Source organism: Topomyia yanbarensis, chromosome 2, assembly GCF_030247195.1.
Source record: "Topomyia yanbarensis strain Yona2022 chromosome 2, ASM3024719v1, whole genome shotgun sequence".
Taxonomy (NCBI): Eukaryota; Metazoa; Arthropoda; class Insecta; order Diptera; family Culicidae; genus Topomyia; species Topomyia yanbarensis.
Window position 1 is genome coordinate 93,024,538 of NC_080671.1, and position 20,246 is coordinate 93,044,783.

Here is a 20,246-nt window from a genome sequence, read left to right on the forward strand (position 1 = left end):
TCTCTTACACATTTGAATGGGTCTGTCTTGACTTAATAAAATTCGACATAGATTTTAGTCAAATTGATGTAGAATTGATTAGTTCCAACCTTAGAATAAATTAATAGTCTATTAATATTGACAGATCCTCGCTAATTTTATTTAATAACTGGTGACGCCTTACCCCAATTTCCCTGAATTAAAGACCTTCTAGCGAGTACCACTTGAACTGGTGAACAAAATTCAGTAAATATTATTCCTCATCGTTTGTGTACGAGTGTACCAAAAAGGAACACAGCGACCGAGATGTGTTCATGGAATTCCTTCTTATTTATGGTTTTTTTTTCTCACTCCCAGCAAACTGTGATCAAAGAGTTGTGTCATCAGACCCCGTTGCTTGCGAGCCTCCGAGAATGGCTGAAACCGTGGCAGAAAGGGACAGAAGTAATCCGCGGAATTAAGCTACCGGAAGAAATGTAATGGAATACAGTTGTTGGTACGCCCTTTTTGTGAATGTTGTTTGATCAGCTATCCTGCGCTGCAGATTTATTCTCTACTGTGATTGGGCTGTTGGTAATAAACCAACTGAAAGTCGTGCTGAATTAAACAAGTGTTCATTAGTATTTGATTGTCTCGGTAGATGAACATCCATTCTGCGAAATCTTTAGGAAAGTGGCTTGGAGCTTGATAAAACACCGAGGACAATAGCTATTATCGCTTTCCAGGAAATTGCTTTGATTCGTTGTTGAGCATTCGTTTTATGCAAAAACTACATTGAATTGAATATTTAAGACCGGACAGTTTATTTAAAAAATATAAATTTTATCTTTTAACTGCTTTTTGATGTTTGCTCTCGTCTTTACAGTCTGTTCCACCCAATCAACGCCTCTTCGATTATTCAGAAACACACATTAAGAGCTACTTGTCATTAATTTCACAACCGTTAACGCCGCAACCAAGCGGATGAATGTAATTCTCACCCCTCCAACGTTCGAAACGTGTTAGCCCGCGCGGCGAAACGCACAATTCGGACACCGTAGTCCCAATATGGTACCGCCAAAGCCGATATTGACCAACTGGTAGCGTGTCCAGCTGAAGTAGTTGGTAGTTTGTCGTAGGACAGATGTAAATACACAGTTCCTCTAGAAGGTATAATGTTCGTGCGTGATATCGTCTACTTCTTTAGCTCTCACGTCACGGTACTACATCGCCAGATGGGACGTGACCTTTCGTTTTATGGAGGATGATAGATATTAAACCGAATCAGGTACATACTACGGTTCCTGTGGCAACACAATCCTACCGATAATCCAGGTCAAACCGGGAAAATCCACGACCAAACCTGTATTGGATCCATTAGCTTCGAGGGGACTTTATCGGCAACAAGCTGCCGCCGTCATCAGAAATGTGCTTGTTAAAGCGAAATTACATCACAGTGCCAGGGTTGGCTTAATGAAATTAATTGGGAACATTAAAGCGCTTCAAGCGCATGACCCCGCATGAATTTCGTTGGCTCGGAACGGTACGGGTTCCGGGTACGAAGAATAGAACCATAAAGCGCTAATTCGCGTTGTCGTTAACCGTTTGACTGGTTAATTTGTCTATTGTTGATGTAGGACCGTCGTCTATCGTCAAGGAGCAACAGAGGTGCTCTTATGAGTAATGACCTGTTTTTTGTGTGCTTCTACACTACTGATTGCAACGCACTGGACCAAATCGGCGGCGCTGAGAATGACATTTACGGGTCGTTTAACTTTGATTTGCGCCATTATCTGTGCAATGTTCATATCCGTGGTCGTTTAAGGAGCACTAGAGGGGTTGAGATTTATGGATATGATTTGAGTGGTAACAAACCCGCTAAATTTAAAAATGGAACCACAGCTCGAGATTAGCCTTTTTACGAGCACGAACGGTGAGATAAATGCTCAATCACGTTTCCCAGTGCGATAAGTCAAATACTGGTTCTCCGGTAGCTTTATTGCTTCCGTTCATGACTCAGATTCAAGCAGATCTTTAGATTATTAAACTATGTGCAGATAATGAATCAGGTTCAAAATTACTTCAGAAAAGTCCGTGACCAAAAGTTCCAGCGTTATTATTGATGCCGATCAGAAACGTATCGATCGGGCATACCCCATTACAGATCAGAAAAGGCGTTGATTAGTCTGTTTATTGGTGCAAATCCCAGCTGTCACTATCAACCTTGGACAGATCAACTCAACCACGTTTCTACGGCTATCTTTCCACAAGTAATCACAATCATCAGCAGCTAGTTTCGCCATCTGACAGAACAAGTCTCGTCTCTGTGTGTCATCATGTCACGCCGCGTCATTGCTCAGCCAGCACTGCTCATACATTATTACATTGGCGCGCGATTGGATCAATCCGATAAATTGCTGTCAAGTGTTTGGCTGTTTTTTTCTATTTGCGTTGCGTCTCCTGTGGCTGGCTATATTGGATTGTTTTGTTTACTTTGCCAATCCATACGCGATCGGTTGGTGGGTCAAAACTTCGTTTTTGTCTAGTGCTGCAGGCATTAACGTATCCGACAACCTACTTCAGCGGGTTGAGACTGACATGTGAATGGTTCCATAGTGCCAATCTGAAAGCGATAATTTGGTCACCTGTCAACATCGACCTTTGCAGAGAATTAGACAGCTTATACTTTTTTTTTGATATGGCACTGACAAATCTGGAACAATTGCCATTTTGACAAAGGGATCAAATCAGATTAAATATTTGTGTTCTTAATAACCGGCTTTATCCAGCGTTAGCCAAAACATTCTATTTGCGTGTGTGTTTGTTTTTGTTATTGTTCACTAACATGTTTGCTTGTTTGTTTGTTTTCTTTTTTCTTTCATACGCCAATTCGCGAAAAATATGGCTGTTTGTCGTCACCCGCTTCTTGCCGCACCGAAATTTATTCACCCGCAAAATTGGCAAATCATCCATCACAATCATTCGTTTGTTTTCGTGAAATGAATGCTGTTGCTGCTGCTGTTGGTGGTGCCGCTGCTATGTAGACGATTCTTCAGACACATCTAGCGTTCTGAGCAGGATGAGACGGCCAAGCGACAGCGACTACAGCAAGTCGCACTTGCCAGGTAAGCGGTGTTTGTATATTTTTCTTAGTTTTGTGAGTTTAGCTTAGTACCTATATAACCAGGTTGTCCGAAAAGGTTGGTAATTTAGGTAGTATATGGTTTAAAGATACATAATTTTAAATATTATATTCGTCGTTTATTAAAAATAAATAGAAGTTATTTTATGCAAAATCCATCTTAAGAAGTAAGAAAAATCTGTTTTTCTGGGTTTCGGCTTATCCTCGTCAGTAACTGACAAGACTTGGAATTTGTTGAATAAGTCCAAACCTGCACCAAAGTGGCTCAAGTCAGACACTAAATCCAAAAAGTGACACGTCTTTTCTGAACACCTAAACAACAGGCTTGCTCCGAGTGATGTCTCAGTAGTAAGCACAGCAGCTCTGGTTCGCTGATAAGGAAGTTAAATCCAAACCTAGTGTTTTGGTTTAAGGGCCAAACGCCTGACACTGTGCAATTTTGCAATTCACACAAAACTAGTGAGTTTTTGGATTTAGTGTCTGACTGGCGCCAATTTAGTGCTGGTTTGGACTTATCTCACGGGCTCCAAGTTGGTGTCAGTTGCTGACGAGGAGAATCCGAAACACTAGAAACCAAACTCTCAAGTTAGGAATTGTGCCCTTATGCGCAACATTTGGCCTTGTCTTTTTCTTAAGGAAAAATCTGGTAACAATTTACGGTGCGGCAGTGATACAGACAATGTTCATGCAGTCAATTTCCATATAGTGCAAGATTTGAACAACATTTCCTAAATTTTTATTGCAAAATATCAAAATACGGGCGAGTGACCGTGAATCTCCAGAGGCACCTGGAAAAATGCAGTGTGCATCATAATTCAAAATCGACTGGACCAAACGTACTGAAAATATGTATATTTTTTCCTAATGATCACCAGCTAACTACAAGCGCTTTTTACAAAATTATTACACGGTGCTACAAAAAAAACATTGATTGGACGTGACGTTTCAAGTAACCTAATATAGGTTGTAGTTATAGGTATAGACGAAATTAACACCAACTCGAACAAAGCACCCTCTCAGATTTTAATGAAACTTTCTGTACATGAGAACTTTGTCACTTTGCATACATTGTTTTTCCAAAAATGATCTAGACCAGTGATCTCAACCTGGGGTCCGCGAAGAAAAATATATTTTCCAAGTGGATACTGAAATTTCAAGTCTTGTTTCCTAACAGACTGAAAATAATATATTGATAGAATATAAAATCGATGTTTTACCGCATGAGTCCGCCACAACCCAGGGTGATTTCTAAGGAGTCCGTGGTACGAGAGGGGTTGAGAACCGCCGATCTAGACTGTCTTTTGAAGAGGGTTAAATTTTTTTTACCCATTTTTTTTTTCAAATGGCTATAGTCTACAAATGACAAATCCCACAAAAAAATGTTGTAGAAGTGTTTTTTACAAAATTAGTCAAATTTTTGAATAAAAATATTGAAAAAATTCGATTCCTACATTGAAAAATATGGATTTTAAAAATTTAAACTCGATTTACAAAAAAAAATCATCTTTGGTTTGGATGAAATTTTGTTCCAAGATAGTTAATTATGTTCCCTACGTCAAAAATTCCAGTTGGGCACTTTCAAGAAAAAAAGTCATTTGAATTTTTTTTTCTTGTTCAAAGTGAATTTTTTTGTGTATTTTTATCGAAAACTAAACCAATGAAAGTCACCATCATCTCAGAATCCCATTTCCCAACTGCTAGTCGCCTGATACATGCAAAAAGTGTCAGTAACGAATTTGGTATACGTTTGGCATATTACCCTGGTTACCTGTCCCTTACCTGCATCAATACTCATTTTACCAAACAACAGTACTATAAAACTAAGGCCTTAAAGCAGTCTAGTAAAGATAGTTGTGAAGAGAAGTTTATAGTTAAATTATCATTATGGTTCAATTGTATAAATCAATGTTAAACAGTATCAAGTGCTGTGCAAAGATAAACAATACGAAGTGTAATCGTAATAATTCACGTTCGGAAGTCGCCATCTTAGATTTCAACATGGCAAAAAATTTTGGCACCTACTCGTCAAGATCATTCCGAAAATACCCAGTCAGTCTAGATTCTAAACTGTGAACTCTGGACTCTGCACTCTTCACGTTGGATTCTGGACACCGGGTTCTGGCCTCGATATTCTGTGCTATTGACTCTGAACTCTGGAGTCTGCGCTTGGGACTCTGGATTGTGGACTCTTGGCTCTCCCCGCGGGACTCTGGATTCAGGGTTCTGCTCTCTGGACTATGCATATTGGATTTAGATTCTGGACTCTTCACTCTCATCGCTGGATGATGATCTCTTGGCGCTGGCCTCGAATTTCTGTACTATGCACACTGGACTCCGAACCATGGGCTCTGGTATCTGGGGTATTGATTCTTCACTCTAGAATCTGAACTCTAGACTCTGGACCCTGAACTTTAGGCTCTTCATTCGAGTCCCTGAATTCTGGACTGTGGGCTCTCTACATGGGATTATTGACTTTGGATTCTGGGCTCTGTGCTCTGGACTTGAAGCTCTGAACTCGGAACACTGGGCTCAGTATTTTGGGTTGAGGACTCTGGTCTCTGGACTCTGAACTCTGGTCTCAGGGCTCTCGTCTCTGGACTCTCTGGAGCTCTAGATTCTGGACTTTGAACTCTGGATGCTACACTCTTCACGCTGTGTTCTGGACTCTGGACACTCGCCACGAGATTCTGTGTTATGGATTCTGGATTCTGGGCTCTGTGTTCTGGAGTCTGAACTCTTGCCTCAGTATTTTGGGTTAAGTACTTCGGGCTCTGGATTCTGGTCTCAGAGCTCTGGACTCTGGCCACAGTAATTTGGGTTGAGGACTCTGGATTCTGGACCCCGGATTCTCGACTCTGTTCTCTGCACTCTGAACTCTGGACTCAGTATTCTTAACTCTGGTTTCTGAGCTCTCGCCTCGAGATTATGTTATTATGGAGATTATGGACTCTGGACTGTAGACTGTGGTCTCTGAGCTATGGGCTCTGGGTCTTGATTCTGAACTTTGATCTCTGAGCTGTTGACTCTGAACTTTAAACTCTGGACTATGCACTCTGCACTCGGGACTCTGGATTCCGTACTCTGGGCTCTCTCCTCGGTACTCTGAGTTCTGGTCACTGGGCTATGGAATCTAAACTCTGGATTATCGAATTTTAACTCTGGATTCTGGACTCTGAGCTCTGTAATCTGGACTCCTCCACTCTGGTCTCACTATTTTGGGTTAGGGGCTCTGGACTTTGGATTATGTGCTGAGGACTCTGGGCTCAGTATTTTGGGATAAGAACTCTATACTCTGGTTTCTAGTTTCTGGACTCTAGGTTTTGGACTCTGGACTCTGGTATCTGAACTCTGAGCTCTAGGTTCTGAACTCTGCGCTCTGGACTCTGAATTCTGCACTCGGAATTCTAGATTCTGGACTCCGAGCTCTGTCTTCGGAACGCTGAGTTCTGATGGTTGCGCTATGGACTCTGGACTCTGCATTCTCGACACTGAACTCTGGATTCTGGACTCTAGACTCGCCTTAGTATTTTGGGTTAAGGACTTGCGGCTCTTGATTCTGGTCTCTATCCTCGGAGCTCTAGACTCTGGGTTATGGAATCTGGAGTCTGGGTTCTCTCCTCGGGATTCTGAGTTCTGGTCTCTGGGTTATGGACCCTGAATAAAAATACATTGAAATAAAATTCAGTTTAGACAAGGAAAAGTTTTTTTTAAATTACCTTTAATACTTGAAAGTGTACAACTTGAATTTTTGACGGTAGATAGGAAACATAATTACCTATCTTGGAACAACATTTCATCCAAATCATGAAGATGGTTTTTTTAAATCGATTTTAAATTTTTAAAATCGATTTTTTTTAGTGTCCAGGAGTCAATAAAGAATTTTTTCAATAATTTTATTAAAAATTTTGACTATTTTTGTGAAAATAACTTCTACAACATTTTTTTGTAGGATTTGTCATTTTTAGACTACAGCCGTTTGAAAAAAAATTGGTAAAAAAGGATGGGTGGGTAATGTCAGAGACATAACCGGAGTGAAGTAGAATACACTTTAGGCTGTTAATACGAATTCTAAAATTTTTACTATCTTCTGATAGGTTGTATTAAAACCAGCTATTTCGTAATTTCGGTGCACGTACATCGAAACCTAAAATATTCATATGGAAACCCTGAAAAAAGGAGTGAAACAATTCATTTTGCAACTGCAGGAATCAGAATATACTTGTACCGTTATTTCGCTATTTCCATTAGAAATACCGAAATAACTTATTTTAATAAAACCTTTCAGAAATTAGTAAAAATTGCAGCATTCGTATTAACAGCTTGAAATATATGCTTCTTCATTTCGGTAATGTCGTTGACATTACCTACCCATCTTTCTAATCTAAAACATAAAAATTGTTTTGAAAACCTAATAATTGCATAACCTAAGGCGATTTAAAGCTACATTTTTCGTGAAATCCCGACAAAAAACAAAATTACGTATTTGTCCAACGAGTTTTCCATCCCGTTGTGCCGCCTTGATGTGGTGAAGTTTACCCCCGTAAAACACACCAAAAATTAATGAAATTTAAACGACATGTGAATCAATATGAATGTAAACATACAAAGCTTGAATCAAAATTTTGATTGAAAATTAAGTTAAAATGAATGCGCTGAATTGGAGCATCAAAAAGCATATGATTTTGCACTTGAATTCGTGTGATGTTACATTTCATTTATTTTACAGCAATATTGGTTTAAAAATAAATTAAAGTGTATTGGTTTTCCGCTTAATGAAGCTGTAATTTTAAATCGACGCGTAAAATTTCAATAAAATTAGTTGAAGAAAGCACGAGAAGTCGCGTATATTTGTGGTGGAACATAATTTGACATTTATATTCATGCTCCAAATATGTGCATGAAAATTGATTTAAAATTTCAAAATATTTTTCCAGTGAAGTGCGTTTTGCCTTGCCCATTTTTCAAAGTGTAATTTATAATGATTTTGAAACTTTGCATATTTTACTTGTTTTTAAACATTTTGCAGTCTTATGATGGCAATTACAAGGGGAAATATTGGTTAAATGATATTTATTAAATTCTCCCAATTAATGATCTATAGCTAAACTATGATCATATTTCCTTGGGGGCGCATTTTTCCCCATGTTTTCATAGATAATAATATGCTCAAACCTTAACGAAGCAGGTAGTTTAGAGTGGAATTTTGACAATAACCCTGCAATTGTCACGTGTGATAATTGACAACGAATTCAGTACAAGGACATGACTTTTAATAGAGCTTTTCACTTATGTGGCCGCGATATTCGCAAGCAAAATAAGTAAAATGCACATTGCGTCATTAAGCCGCACATAAAATAAGCCGGGCTTAATGTGGATACAATTAATCTGGTTTTACAGACCGTTATTTAACTGTGTTTATAGCATGATGATGCGTAAAACTTTTTCTCAGTTTGCTCCGAGGAACGAGTATTTTAAGTTTCCCATGGTGGTGTAAAAATGCTCTATAAACTCGTAAATAAACTTTCCGAAGTAACTCGTATCAAATCATCAACAGAAAATCGTAATATCAGCATCCGCAACACCATCTCCTTTACACAACGAAACAACCAGTGCTTATCTAATCGTCAATCGCACCCGCACTACTGCTTGCCAGAGGAAAACGAACCAAAGAGCACACGCCAGTTCCAACTTTATACAACACAGTGCACTCTGGAACGCAAGAGAGCTCGGTTGTCTCGCACCAAACCACCATATCGCCAATCTATTTAAAGCAGCTCCAAAAGAAAAAGATTTCTGCTTTTTCTGTTGTGTGCCATCATTGTATCTTCCGTAGATGCATGAAACTGGCACGCCAGTGCATCGTTAGCCTCACGGCAGTCATGGGATGCATTACCTACCACCGAAGAATAAGTGGTGACATGAAACGCAGCAGCTGCTACGCTCACAACGTCAAAACACAAACTAACGAATTTTTCTTATCTTCCCTTTTTATAAGTGTCGCAGTTCATTCGATGAAAACTAGCAACAAGCAGTAACGCTAGCTACTTGAGCGAATTGTACGCCATTCAGATAAGCCGCAAAGAAAACTCATTACAATCACTGAAGATCATCTCGGTCGATACAATCTTTAGCGACGGAACTAAAATAACGGTACTTTGTTATGGTTTTCTATAGCACAGTGCACATGTATTTAACGCGACTGTATACGATATATCTCCCGTTTGATTTATGATTTTTCGTGACTGGTGTCTTTGCTGGATGGCAGTAGACTGACATTACCTCTTTTTGCTGCCATTCCGGTTTAACATCCATAGTACTATTGTTTGTTGTGATATAAGCATAAAACTATTCTCGTATATTTTCGCAATTATATTTTTTATCTACTCATATATGACGATATTATCCCTACATTCTCATGTACCCAACAACAAACACGTATGTCCCCATCGCGCCGTTATGTTAACACGATAGGCAACAAATCGACCGTCACTCAAGTATATACAGGTGCATCACTTTATCAGGTTCGTTCTATAGTTTGAAAAAGTTCACTCCTGTAAACAGATATTTATGCCATTCGTGTCCCCAGAAAAACGACCATCGAAGCGCGATGGATGGACTTGTGTACCCAGTGGTTATTGGTTTTTGCTCTATGACGTCACCGTCCTGTCAACCTCTGCTAGCACTACTAGCACGAAAATATTGCATCGGCGGGAAGGGAGATTTATGTGCTGCCATTAGGTGTTATTTATTTCACTTGGGTCAATATATTATCTTGCCTCACGGAGTTTGCAGGACCAGCGGTGTTAAAGCGCATCCAAAAGAAAACGGAGCAGTGAGATCAGCTAGCAGCAGCATGGTACATAAATCAATTTTGTTTCGAAACCAGGAAACTGATTTTCGTAAAATATACCAATCCAAAAAAGTTTCGTTTATGGTTTAAACTTGTTGCCTTTCTGGGAAAAAGGAATGGAGCTGGTTCGTCGATTCTCAGGGCAGCTTTCCCTGTTGCAGGTATCTGCCGTCTCTGGGAAGACGTTTCGAAATCGATGTTTTTAATTTCCGGTTTGCATTATTCACGAGCGATTCAGCTGGTTCCTACTTTCCTGCGATAGTTGGCAAAGTGTCTCTCCCACACATTTTGGAAGGTAGTTTTTGTTTGCGGACTACTCACATAAGATTGGACAAAAATTCGGCTATGTTTGTTAGTTCGTCGAAGAGCGAAAGGATGGCTGTATTTGGGAACCGAAATTTAATCGAGTGATTTCCTTGGTTGCATAACTAATGATGTGTGAAAATGTTTGTATTCGGAAGGAGAAAACTTTCCGAAGCAGAAATCCGATAGTTACCTTCGTTGACGCAATTTTGGAAGCCATGCGTTAACCTAATTGAATTGAGAGTAAAATAATTAAATTATATTTAAAAATAACTGTTGGCAAGACAGTATGTGATATGTGAAACATCCCTCGAGGCTAGGTATTGACTTTTGCTGAAACTCTTCCACGTTTAGGTACTCTTTCACGAAACGTTTCCATTCATAACGATGTTACATAGGTTGCGAATTTGTTTAGGGAGTAACGAAGCGGGCCACTTCGGATCCTGGAATGATAGATGAACAGTTGAGAATAGGTCAAAAATAAACAACCTACACATTGGACACAAGCAAAATTTACCGTGTCGAATTTCGTTCAGGTCATACAGAAAACCTGTTTTATTTCAGCCTTGCCACGGGCGAGATTGACAAAATATGCTGTGTAATCTATAGACGATTAATGGACCAACCGATCTGTCGCTACTTTTCTGTGACAAGTAGCTGTTACATGGGGTGATGTGCCTATATTGGAACCTATTGGACGCCGCACTGTTTCGTGATTTACTCGCTGAATCGACGGAACGCGTATGAATTGCTATCAAAATGTTTGATTTCGTTACTAAGAAATTGTATTATTACAAAAGTGGGGTAGAAATTGCGAAATACTCGTGTTCGAGCGAAACGGAACTACGAACCAATTTTCACTCTAGGCAGCCATTATTGTGTTGAACAAAGATGACAGATAGTGCTCTAACCAACAGCTTCAAATAGGCAAGGAGATAATATGAATAAAATAAAATAGTCTCAGCACCCCAGGTTGCAACGGTTGAACCTCAACCTTTTCGAAAAAGGCCATTCTCCGTATCACGTATCACTAATGACATGCCTCAGGAGAAAACATATTTGGTCGACTGAACAGGGGCCTCCTTCATCATGTCCAACAGCACATTTATTGTACGCTACTTGGCAGCCTACCGATCATGAGCTAGTACAATCTAATCATCCTTGTTTAACTTAATTTTAACCCTAGCTCATAAACTTCGGGCAGCTTCCAATTTGTGGTCACTAACTGACCAACCCGATGAGTCATAGAATTTGAATTTTTGCATATATGCTAACCGAACCGTAACCACAGCCAACTCACTCACCCACACCCATCGTGACCACACTGACTGACTGACAATTCATGACCAGGGCTGGAGGCTGCACAAAGTGACTGTGGTCTCCGGATTTGCCAGGCTGACCTCGTTCCCGTTTGGTTCCCGGGGCTCCTTGTATGGTAAAATGAGATTAAAACCCAGACGCTCTTCGCGGTACCGGTGGCCTGGCCATACAACGTCCTAATAAATAGTAGCGCGCACTGTTCTGGCGCTGTACAATGGACTCATAATTTATCATGAAATTTATTTCCCTGCTGCCTTTGGCTGTGCAACTAGGCCCGGTTAGCAAAAAAGAGTGCAGTGTGGGGGGCAGTAATCAGTGACTGGTCTTTTCATGTAATGCCAGTGAATATAGTTCCAGCAGTGTATGAGCAAAATTGGGTAGCATTGTTCTTGATGTTTGGCTCCAATTTTTGTTGTTTTAAACACAGTTTTTCTTTCTGTCCTCAAACAAATCATTTAATTTATTTTCAGTGATTGCCTAATGGCTTTAAAGACGTATTCGACATGGCCTTTTTGGGACCACTCCTGAGTACCCATGAACTAAGGAGCCCCAATAATTAGCAGGGTATACAAATGTAAATGTAAAGTTACACTTGATGAAAGCGATAAAGCATCGCAAGATTTAAAGAGGTGCCTTGCTCTTAACAGCATCTGCATATTAATATCCGCAGTTAACACTGACAGAAATAATATGTTATCTGGCTTACTAGGTGCATCATAGGTACCATTCATCTTGCTTGACATTTATCACACTTAATGTTTTCGTAAAGCGTTCTGCTATTTATGATTTCTTGAATATTTTAAGTAGTGCCAATCTGCGTTGACAGATGGACGAAAATTGCTATTTTAGGAGTCAATCACTGAAGTAGGGGAATTGTGGGAAAAGCCGACACTGTGGGTAAAACCAACAGCCCATAACTTTCCTTAGAAATCAAATTTTTATTCATTTCATAATGACACTTTATTATTAGTATGATTATGTAGAGCATTTGAAGACAAATTGGATTTACGTTAGTACGCCGAATGTCATAAAAATAAACAAAACATACGACAGTAGCTTTCATACTCGTCTGGATGTAAAATTTTGTTGATAGATTTTAAGGTTTTAACCGTACAAAAGCTTTTCAAATCACCACATTTTTAGTACCTATTATTATCGGCCTTTCCTATGATCAACTGGGTGCATTGAAGACGAGTTTGAGAAATTCAATATTTTTAATCGCTTTTTAAAAAAAATGTGCGCTGTTGAGGTAAAACCGACACCCTTTGGTTAGGGTAAAACCGACACGCTGTTAAGATGGTTGTGTTTACACACGGTTCATTACAAAAGGCTGGGGATCTTTGTGACACTTCAAGTACACTATTAGCACACTATAGTAATAGCAGAAATACACAGAAATACTTTTATTGTGTTTATTTCTTATAAGTATCTTTAAAAATCAAAAATTGCTATTTTTGCTTATCAGATTCTATCGAAGCTTTTACTATTTCTGCAAAAAGCTCCTCAAGCCGAAGTGCTGGGGTTCTTGGTTTGTCATAGATATACTTTATCACATTGAGACAATGATCTTTTGTATAACCTGGTAGATCGTTGATGATCAGAATTCGAAAAATGAAGGCTGGAAATGTTAGTTTTACTAAGTGTGCGTCACTTATAAGTGAATGAATCTGATCAGCAGAATGTAGAACACTTGCAAATCTTCTCTTACGAAATACAATGACACTGAAGGTTGCAATGATGTGCGTAAGGATTATTTGGAAATACCCTTATCAAGAAATAATCCTGTATCATGAAATACTCTTGTTTATAGCACTACGCTTGCGAACTCTCTTCTCCTCACTACATAATGAAGCTACGAAAAGCACATGTTTGTATCTCACATACTCACACTGTATTACTCAGGCATACATCACATTTTTTTAAAATACAAGCATTTTAATAAAGTGGAGAAAAAATAAATTAAAGGGGGAGTCGGTCTTACCCCTATGGGGTGTCGGTTTTACCCACAGTGCCTACAAAAAGTTACTTTGTTTTCCCAGTTTTGTAACCAATAATTTTTAATGAAATAATTTTTTTGAAGCGCTGACAAAATTAAGCCTTGTTAAGAATTTTCTGAAGAAGAATTCTGTGTAGAAATTATAATTTTATTGGTTTTGTGACAACCCAGAAAAAGTGTTAAGCTTAAGGTGTCGGTTTTAACCATAATTCCCCTACTTTTAGAACCACACACGGCGGGTGAATTGGGAAACAATTGACACATTCCGCGGGCTTGTACACCAGAAGGATGTTTTTGTTTTGTCTTATTTTGGTATCACAAATTTTTTTTCTCGTTTCGGTAGTGTTTAAACCATTGAAAAATTATGTAATCAAATTTTTGACATTTCTACAAATAGTTGAAAAATATATAGAGAAGTTAGTTGAATTTCACGGAAAAATGGTTTCTGAATTATTGACTTCTAAAAAAAGTTCTATTTCATGAAACTATTATTGAAATTTTAATCTGTTTAAAGGAATTTGTTCGTTATTGAGTGTAGAATAATAAAACTAAAAAGATTTTCACTCATATTTGACTACTAAATGTTTTTGAACTAATAGTAGTTTTGATTGTTTCTGTGTTGTAACGTGACGAAAAATGCATATTTATTCAGTTTATGAAAAAAATTACAATTTTGTTCAAATTTATATTCCGGATTCTCTTTGTATTCAAAAATTACTTTTCAAAAAAGCCTCCAACTTCTTTTATTGGGTGTGCGGAACTAAAGTTACAACAGGATACACTTTGCGTTCTAATGTCACGTAAATAAATAAGATAATAAATAAGACGCTTAAATGATTTTTCAGATATAGTGTTAAAGCTTACTTCGAATGGTTTATTAAAACGCTTCCACGTTGTTTCATAAACAGGAAATTATACTAGCGTGATATTTAAAAATTCAGAATGTATACCCTCAAGTGTTTAAGGAGTTATACACCATCAACACACGCGACGTTACAACGATTTGACCTTCATTCTATAAATCTGTTATAACTTTTTCAAATGAAATCTTTCATCAAACCTAATTATAGATTCAGAAAATAAACAAATTTTTATATAAAATTCGATCTACAAAACTCGAATGCACTGGGCGAGGTATTTTTAATAAACGATTGTACAACGTCACATTATATTTCATTAACCCTCCGGTACTCGCGTGAATGGCTCTTCGAATGAGCAACCGCTGGTGCTGGAAGAAGATTTCGCTAGAGTTTCGGAAGGTGTTGCTCAAAATACAACGGCGCGAGTGATGGAGGGTAAAGGTCACCCCCGCTGTACTCTCCTCGACGCTTGCTGGCCATATGATACGTTTCGATGCAGTCGCGCTAACAGCAACGTAGTCCAGGACATGCGTTGGAAGGTTGTGAGGGATTTTCCGAGTTTTGTACTTGGAGTAGTATTTAGGCATGAATATTAATTCGTTCCCTGAATACTTCTTTCCTCCCAGCAATCAACCATTTCACACTTCGCTATCTTCGACGAGCCGCCTGTTATAAGGTTGTCCGCGACCACAGTTGTAGTCGCACGTGCTGTCAGTCAGGTACCAACCAATTATTCCGTTACAAACCTACATTGAGCCATATCAAATAAATAAATGTGTCAAATGGCTCAAATCTCTCTATAACAGATGTGAAAGAAAAACAATTCTTGGTTTGATCAATTATTTCTACCACAATTTAAAAAAATAATGTGTACCGTGATTTTTGGATAACCCCATATGTTTATTCGAGTAAAATATCATTAACATGGTTATATGTAATAAATATTTAAAATTTCACTCAAAACAATAGCACCAGCGTGATTTGCAGAGTTATAGAAAAGTTGAAGATTTTCGTGACGTTACAACGCAATGAGATATCACTTTTCCTGAGAAAGGAGCGGTGTAACGTCACGAAAGTAAAAGATGCTTAAAAAGAAACAAAACAATAAACTTTATATTTAATGACACCTAATAATTCGTAAGTTATTAAGAAATACTTCATAGAAGATTGGTTTTTGATAAAAAAAATCTTATAGAGCAGATATTTTGACTTTTAATGAAATACGCTGAAGGTTCTAATTTGTGACGCGTTGTAACGTCACGTTACATTATTGGTCATAAAACAACCCTCTTCCAGTTTATTCAGTTTATGTCGATTGAATCATTCGTGAAATTTTGTCTACTTTCTGAATATGTAATAAGTTTTGATATAGGCGTTCATTTGATAAAGTTATAACATATTTATGAAATAAAGATTCGTCAAATCGTTGTAACGTCACGAAAGAATGTGTCAATTATTTATTTTCAGACTTTACCGTTGTGCTTCGCATCGCACTAAGCTAACTAAAATTGATCGCGCATGTTTCAAGGATTTGTTTAACTATTCCATTTGATCATGTATTACAATTGACCTCACATTACACGATGACATTATCCGAAAAACAACTAGCTATAGGTTATTAAAATCCATCTTGCAATTATTTGTCTTATCTACGATTCCAATACTGCTGAAATTTATCTATTTTACAAAATTTGTTCACTAGTTTTTAGACTACATCCATTGCCTAACTTCTTGACTCGTATTTTTAAATATGGGCGGTGCAATTTATTTGAAAACCAACCCTGTATGATAAAACGAATATAAAATACGCCATATTGCATATATTGCCGAGGCCCATAATGTTATTAGTAATAGTCGTTGGTTAGTAAATTGAGATTGTAAAATTAACATTTTTTCTAATTATAAATAATATTTCAATTATTTTAGTTCAATAGCAGAAGAATGTTCTGCTTGTGTTTAGAATATTTTAGTTATTAATTATCCATAATGTGTTAATACTGATGAAAATGTTATTGCACACGTTTGTAACTTTTGTTGTAATGAATTACTAAATTCCATACCAACTTTTGAATAGGGCTAATAAGATTTGTAAACAAACTTTTGTTTTGCTGATTTCTCTAAAATTGTTACAATTTTACCACAGAAAATATTTGAAATTGATTCTACCAAGGATAAAGATGTGGATTAGAGTGACAGGAAAAAATGACCCCTACGGGCCACCCCTGAGTCGATTCCTAGTCCCACCAGGAGTACTTGCACCAAATTTGAAGCAAATCGGACAAGTCTAACTACCGGACCAACGTGGCTGAAGTTTGTATAGGAATTTTCAACAATTTACATGGAGAAAACCCACCAGCTCGCATTTTCGCCGCTAGGTGGCACTGTATGCATCGTATTATCACAGTAAGTGAAAATAAGAAAGATAATTTAATTGTCTACAACTCAATCCGGCTTTGTTAAAAGAAGTTATTAAACTTTTAACGAAGTTATGTCTGAATCAGTTTTGCATGGGGCCTAGCAGTGCATGGTTGTGTATCAGTACTCGAGTCACACGAACTAAACATTTTTGTGAAATAATCGTTAGGTTTAGCTCACTGGTATGTTTACTAGAATTATAGTAAATAATACGAGTCATGCTTTGGTTAGAAAATTTGATTTCCTCCTGTTACCGCATAGAGGGCGCCAACACTAACTTTTCAATGGAGAGAGATAGAAATTTGGTGTCTTCTACAAAGTTATAGAGCAGGTAATTTTCAGTATTTCATCCGATCGTCTTGATACTCTATCTCTCTTCTATGAAAAGTTAGTGGTGGCGCCCTCTGTGCGGTTACAGGTAGAACTAAAATTTTCTAACCAAAACATAGCCCGTATTATTTAATACAATTATTGTAAACATACTATTCAGCTAAATCTAACCATTATTTCACAAAAATGTATAGTTCGCGGGACTCGAGTACTGATACACAACCATGCACTGCTAGGCCCCATGCAAAACTGACTCAGACATCACTTCGTTAAAAGTTTAATAACTTCTTTTAACAAAGCCGGATTTACTAGCAGTCTTCAACAAAGTTGTAGACAATTAAATTATCTTTCTTATTTTCACTTACAGTGATAATACGATGCATACAGTGTCACCTAGTGGCGAAAATACGAACTAGGGAGTTTTCTCCATGTAAATTGTTGAAAAATTCCATACAAACTTCAGGCACGATGGTCCGGTAGTAAGACTTGTCCGATTTGATTTAAATTTGGTGCAAGTACTTCTGGTGGGACTAGGAATCGACTAAGGGGTGGGCCGATTTTTTTCAAAAATTCATCATTTTTCTGGGCAGTCTAATGTTGATTCATGTGTATCTTTCATGAAATTCAACTCGGCAGTGGAATAAGGAGCGAAACAATTTAGTTTACAAAAATCTCATTAGCCCCTTTGAAGAATTAATATTGAATTGTTGAAAAAATGTTCATAAACTTATTATTTAGTTCGAAGTATTATAATATAATATATTATAATATATGTATTATTATAATATATGTCTTGCAAATAGATCACTGAACTAACAATCGCTACTGCTTAACCTTTACAGTACCAGGGTTTATTTTCCTGAAAGTTTTATTTTAATTTTGCTCTCATTTCGTCAATTTTTGACTGATTTGGATGGAATTGGTTTCAAAAGATATAAAATTTATTTTCCGATTTTTTCTGTGTACTAAGCTCAAGCAGTAGGGTGTCCCAAAATGACATCATGTTAAAAAAGTCATCGGGCTCACTTTTTAAATGAAAGGTTAGGGTATTGGGACCACTTTCTTCTTCGGAGTGAGTTTGCTAAAACGCTTCCTACTGGTGGCGACTTCTGATTTTTTGAAAAATGGGCCGATTTTGGATAAAATTTCAAATTTATGCCTGTTGAAGTGGTCCTGAACTGTCTTAGATTTTTTTCAGCATTTTTAATTTTTCTGGAGATTCAAACGGAGAAGTTTGGTTAGTTAGTTTGTACAAATTTGGAATTATAAGAGCAGCAGGGCCATTAAAACTTAGTAAAAAATGAAATTTTTGGTGTTTTTCATTATTTTTTCTTCAAAACTGGGTATCTACAAAATTGTAAAAATACAAAAAATACTTTATATAGTTGAGCCGAATTCAGGGGCGTAATTTTGCTGAAGAAAGTGTATAGCTATGACTAATGGGGTATGAGTTATTTAAGTTTTTGTTAGATAACCTTTGACATTTTTAGCAATTTATCAAAAATAATGCTGTTCCAAAAAGTAAATCAGTGCAAATGTGCTTTGACCACACATTGTTTTTCGAAAAATAGAAGGAAAATCACGAAAAATGACGTTTTCTGTACGTCTTTAGTATGTCAGGACGAGGTTTAATGAGCCTCTGATGATTTTTTTTGTAACTTATATTATAAAAATAATAACTTTGCTAATGAAGCCAAGTCTCTAATTATTTTTTGAAGAGTTAATTCTCCATAATTACTTCTAGGAGGCATCTTCAACAAAACGATTGTGGCAGAAGATGGGCTGTATTCTGTTGTAAAACTTTTTCCAGGATATTTGCCTCAAATTTGACTATTTCGGAATTATGTGATCTAAACAGTAAATATCAGTTTTTCAACACTCACCCCACTCTTTTGCATATTTCTCCACTTCAAAGTTCCTAACATGAAAATAAGACTTTATATACAAAATGTAAGTACGTTAATCAATTCAGCCTTCAAATATACGGCATAACTTGCCATTAACTCGACATATTTCTTTAATTTTAGTGATTAGACGCTAGGTGGCTATTAGTATAGAAAAAAATTTTAAAAAAAATCGTCGGATGCTCATGAAAACCGATTCTGATGTACTACAGACAAGCGAAAAACGCCAGTTTTCATCGATTTCCTTCTTTTTTCCGAAAAATAATATGCGGACTAAGCCCACTTAAGTTGTTTTATTTTGTAGAACAGTGTTATTTTTTATGAATATCATAAAATGTCAAAAGATTATTTAACAAAAACGTAAATAACTTATACCCCATTGGCCGTAGCTATACACTTTCTTCAGCAAAATTACGCCCCTGAATTTGGATCAACTATATAAAGTGTTTTCTGTACTTTTAAAATTTTGTAGATACCCAGTTTTGAAGAAAAAATACTGAAAAACACCAAAAATTTCACTTTTTACTAAGTTTTAATGGCCCTGCCGCTCTTATAATTCCAAATTTTTACAAACTAACTAACCAAACTTCTCCGTTTAGATCTCCAGAAAAAAAATTCTGAAAAAAATCTAAGACAGTTCAGGACCACTTCAACAGGCATAAATTTGAAATTTTATCCATAATCGGCCCATTTTTCAAAAAATCAAAAGTCGCCACCAGTAGGAAGCGTTTTAGCAAACTCACTCCGAAGAAGAAAGTGGTCCCAATACCCTAACCATTCATTTAAGAAGTGAGCCCGATGACTTTGTTAACATGATGTCATTTTGGGACACCCTATCAAGCAGTGATAGAAAAGTTTTGAAGAAACATCTTATAAATTCAAGTAACATTTTTTTTGACTAGCATTACGCATGACTATTTTCTATTGATCCTTCACAATAGACATGAATTGGACAGATCTTGGCTACCGGAATACTGTTCCGGGAGAACCTAAGAAACTGTATATACTTTTCTATCATTCCAAATTCTTGGTTCATTCAAGTTCTTTCAATCATACGCTCCTACAGCTCCTTCAACTTCGGTATGGCTATTCCGCCATCGGTTCCAGAAGGAATGATATGGGGACATTCGACGTAATTTTGAAAACCAAGATGGCAATTTCTGCTTAC

General features: G+C 37.3%; 1 protein-coding gene across 21 annotated transcripts in view; it reads left to right on the forward strand.

Annotated features, from left to right (window-relative positions):
* The window catches only part of LOC131678835 (restin homolog), a 289,770-nt gene that overhangs the window by 151,137 nt on the left and 118,387 nt on the right, over positions 1-20,246 (forward strand). For 20 of the 21 annotated variants that reach the window (XM_058959209.1, XM_058959221.1, XM_058959223.1 and 17 more), the window contains one exon: positions 3,003-3,083. The exons of the other annotated variant lie outside the window; for it this stretch is intronic. In XM_058959209.1, the coding sequence (XP_058815192.1) occupies positions 3,003-3,083 (81 nt within the window). The remainder of the gene's footprint in view (positions 1-3,002; positions 3,084-20,246) is intronic. 21 annotated transcript variants of the gene reach the window in all.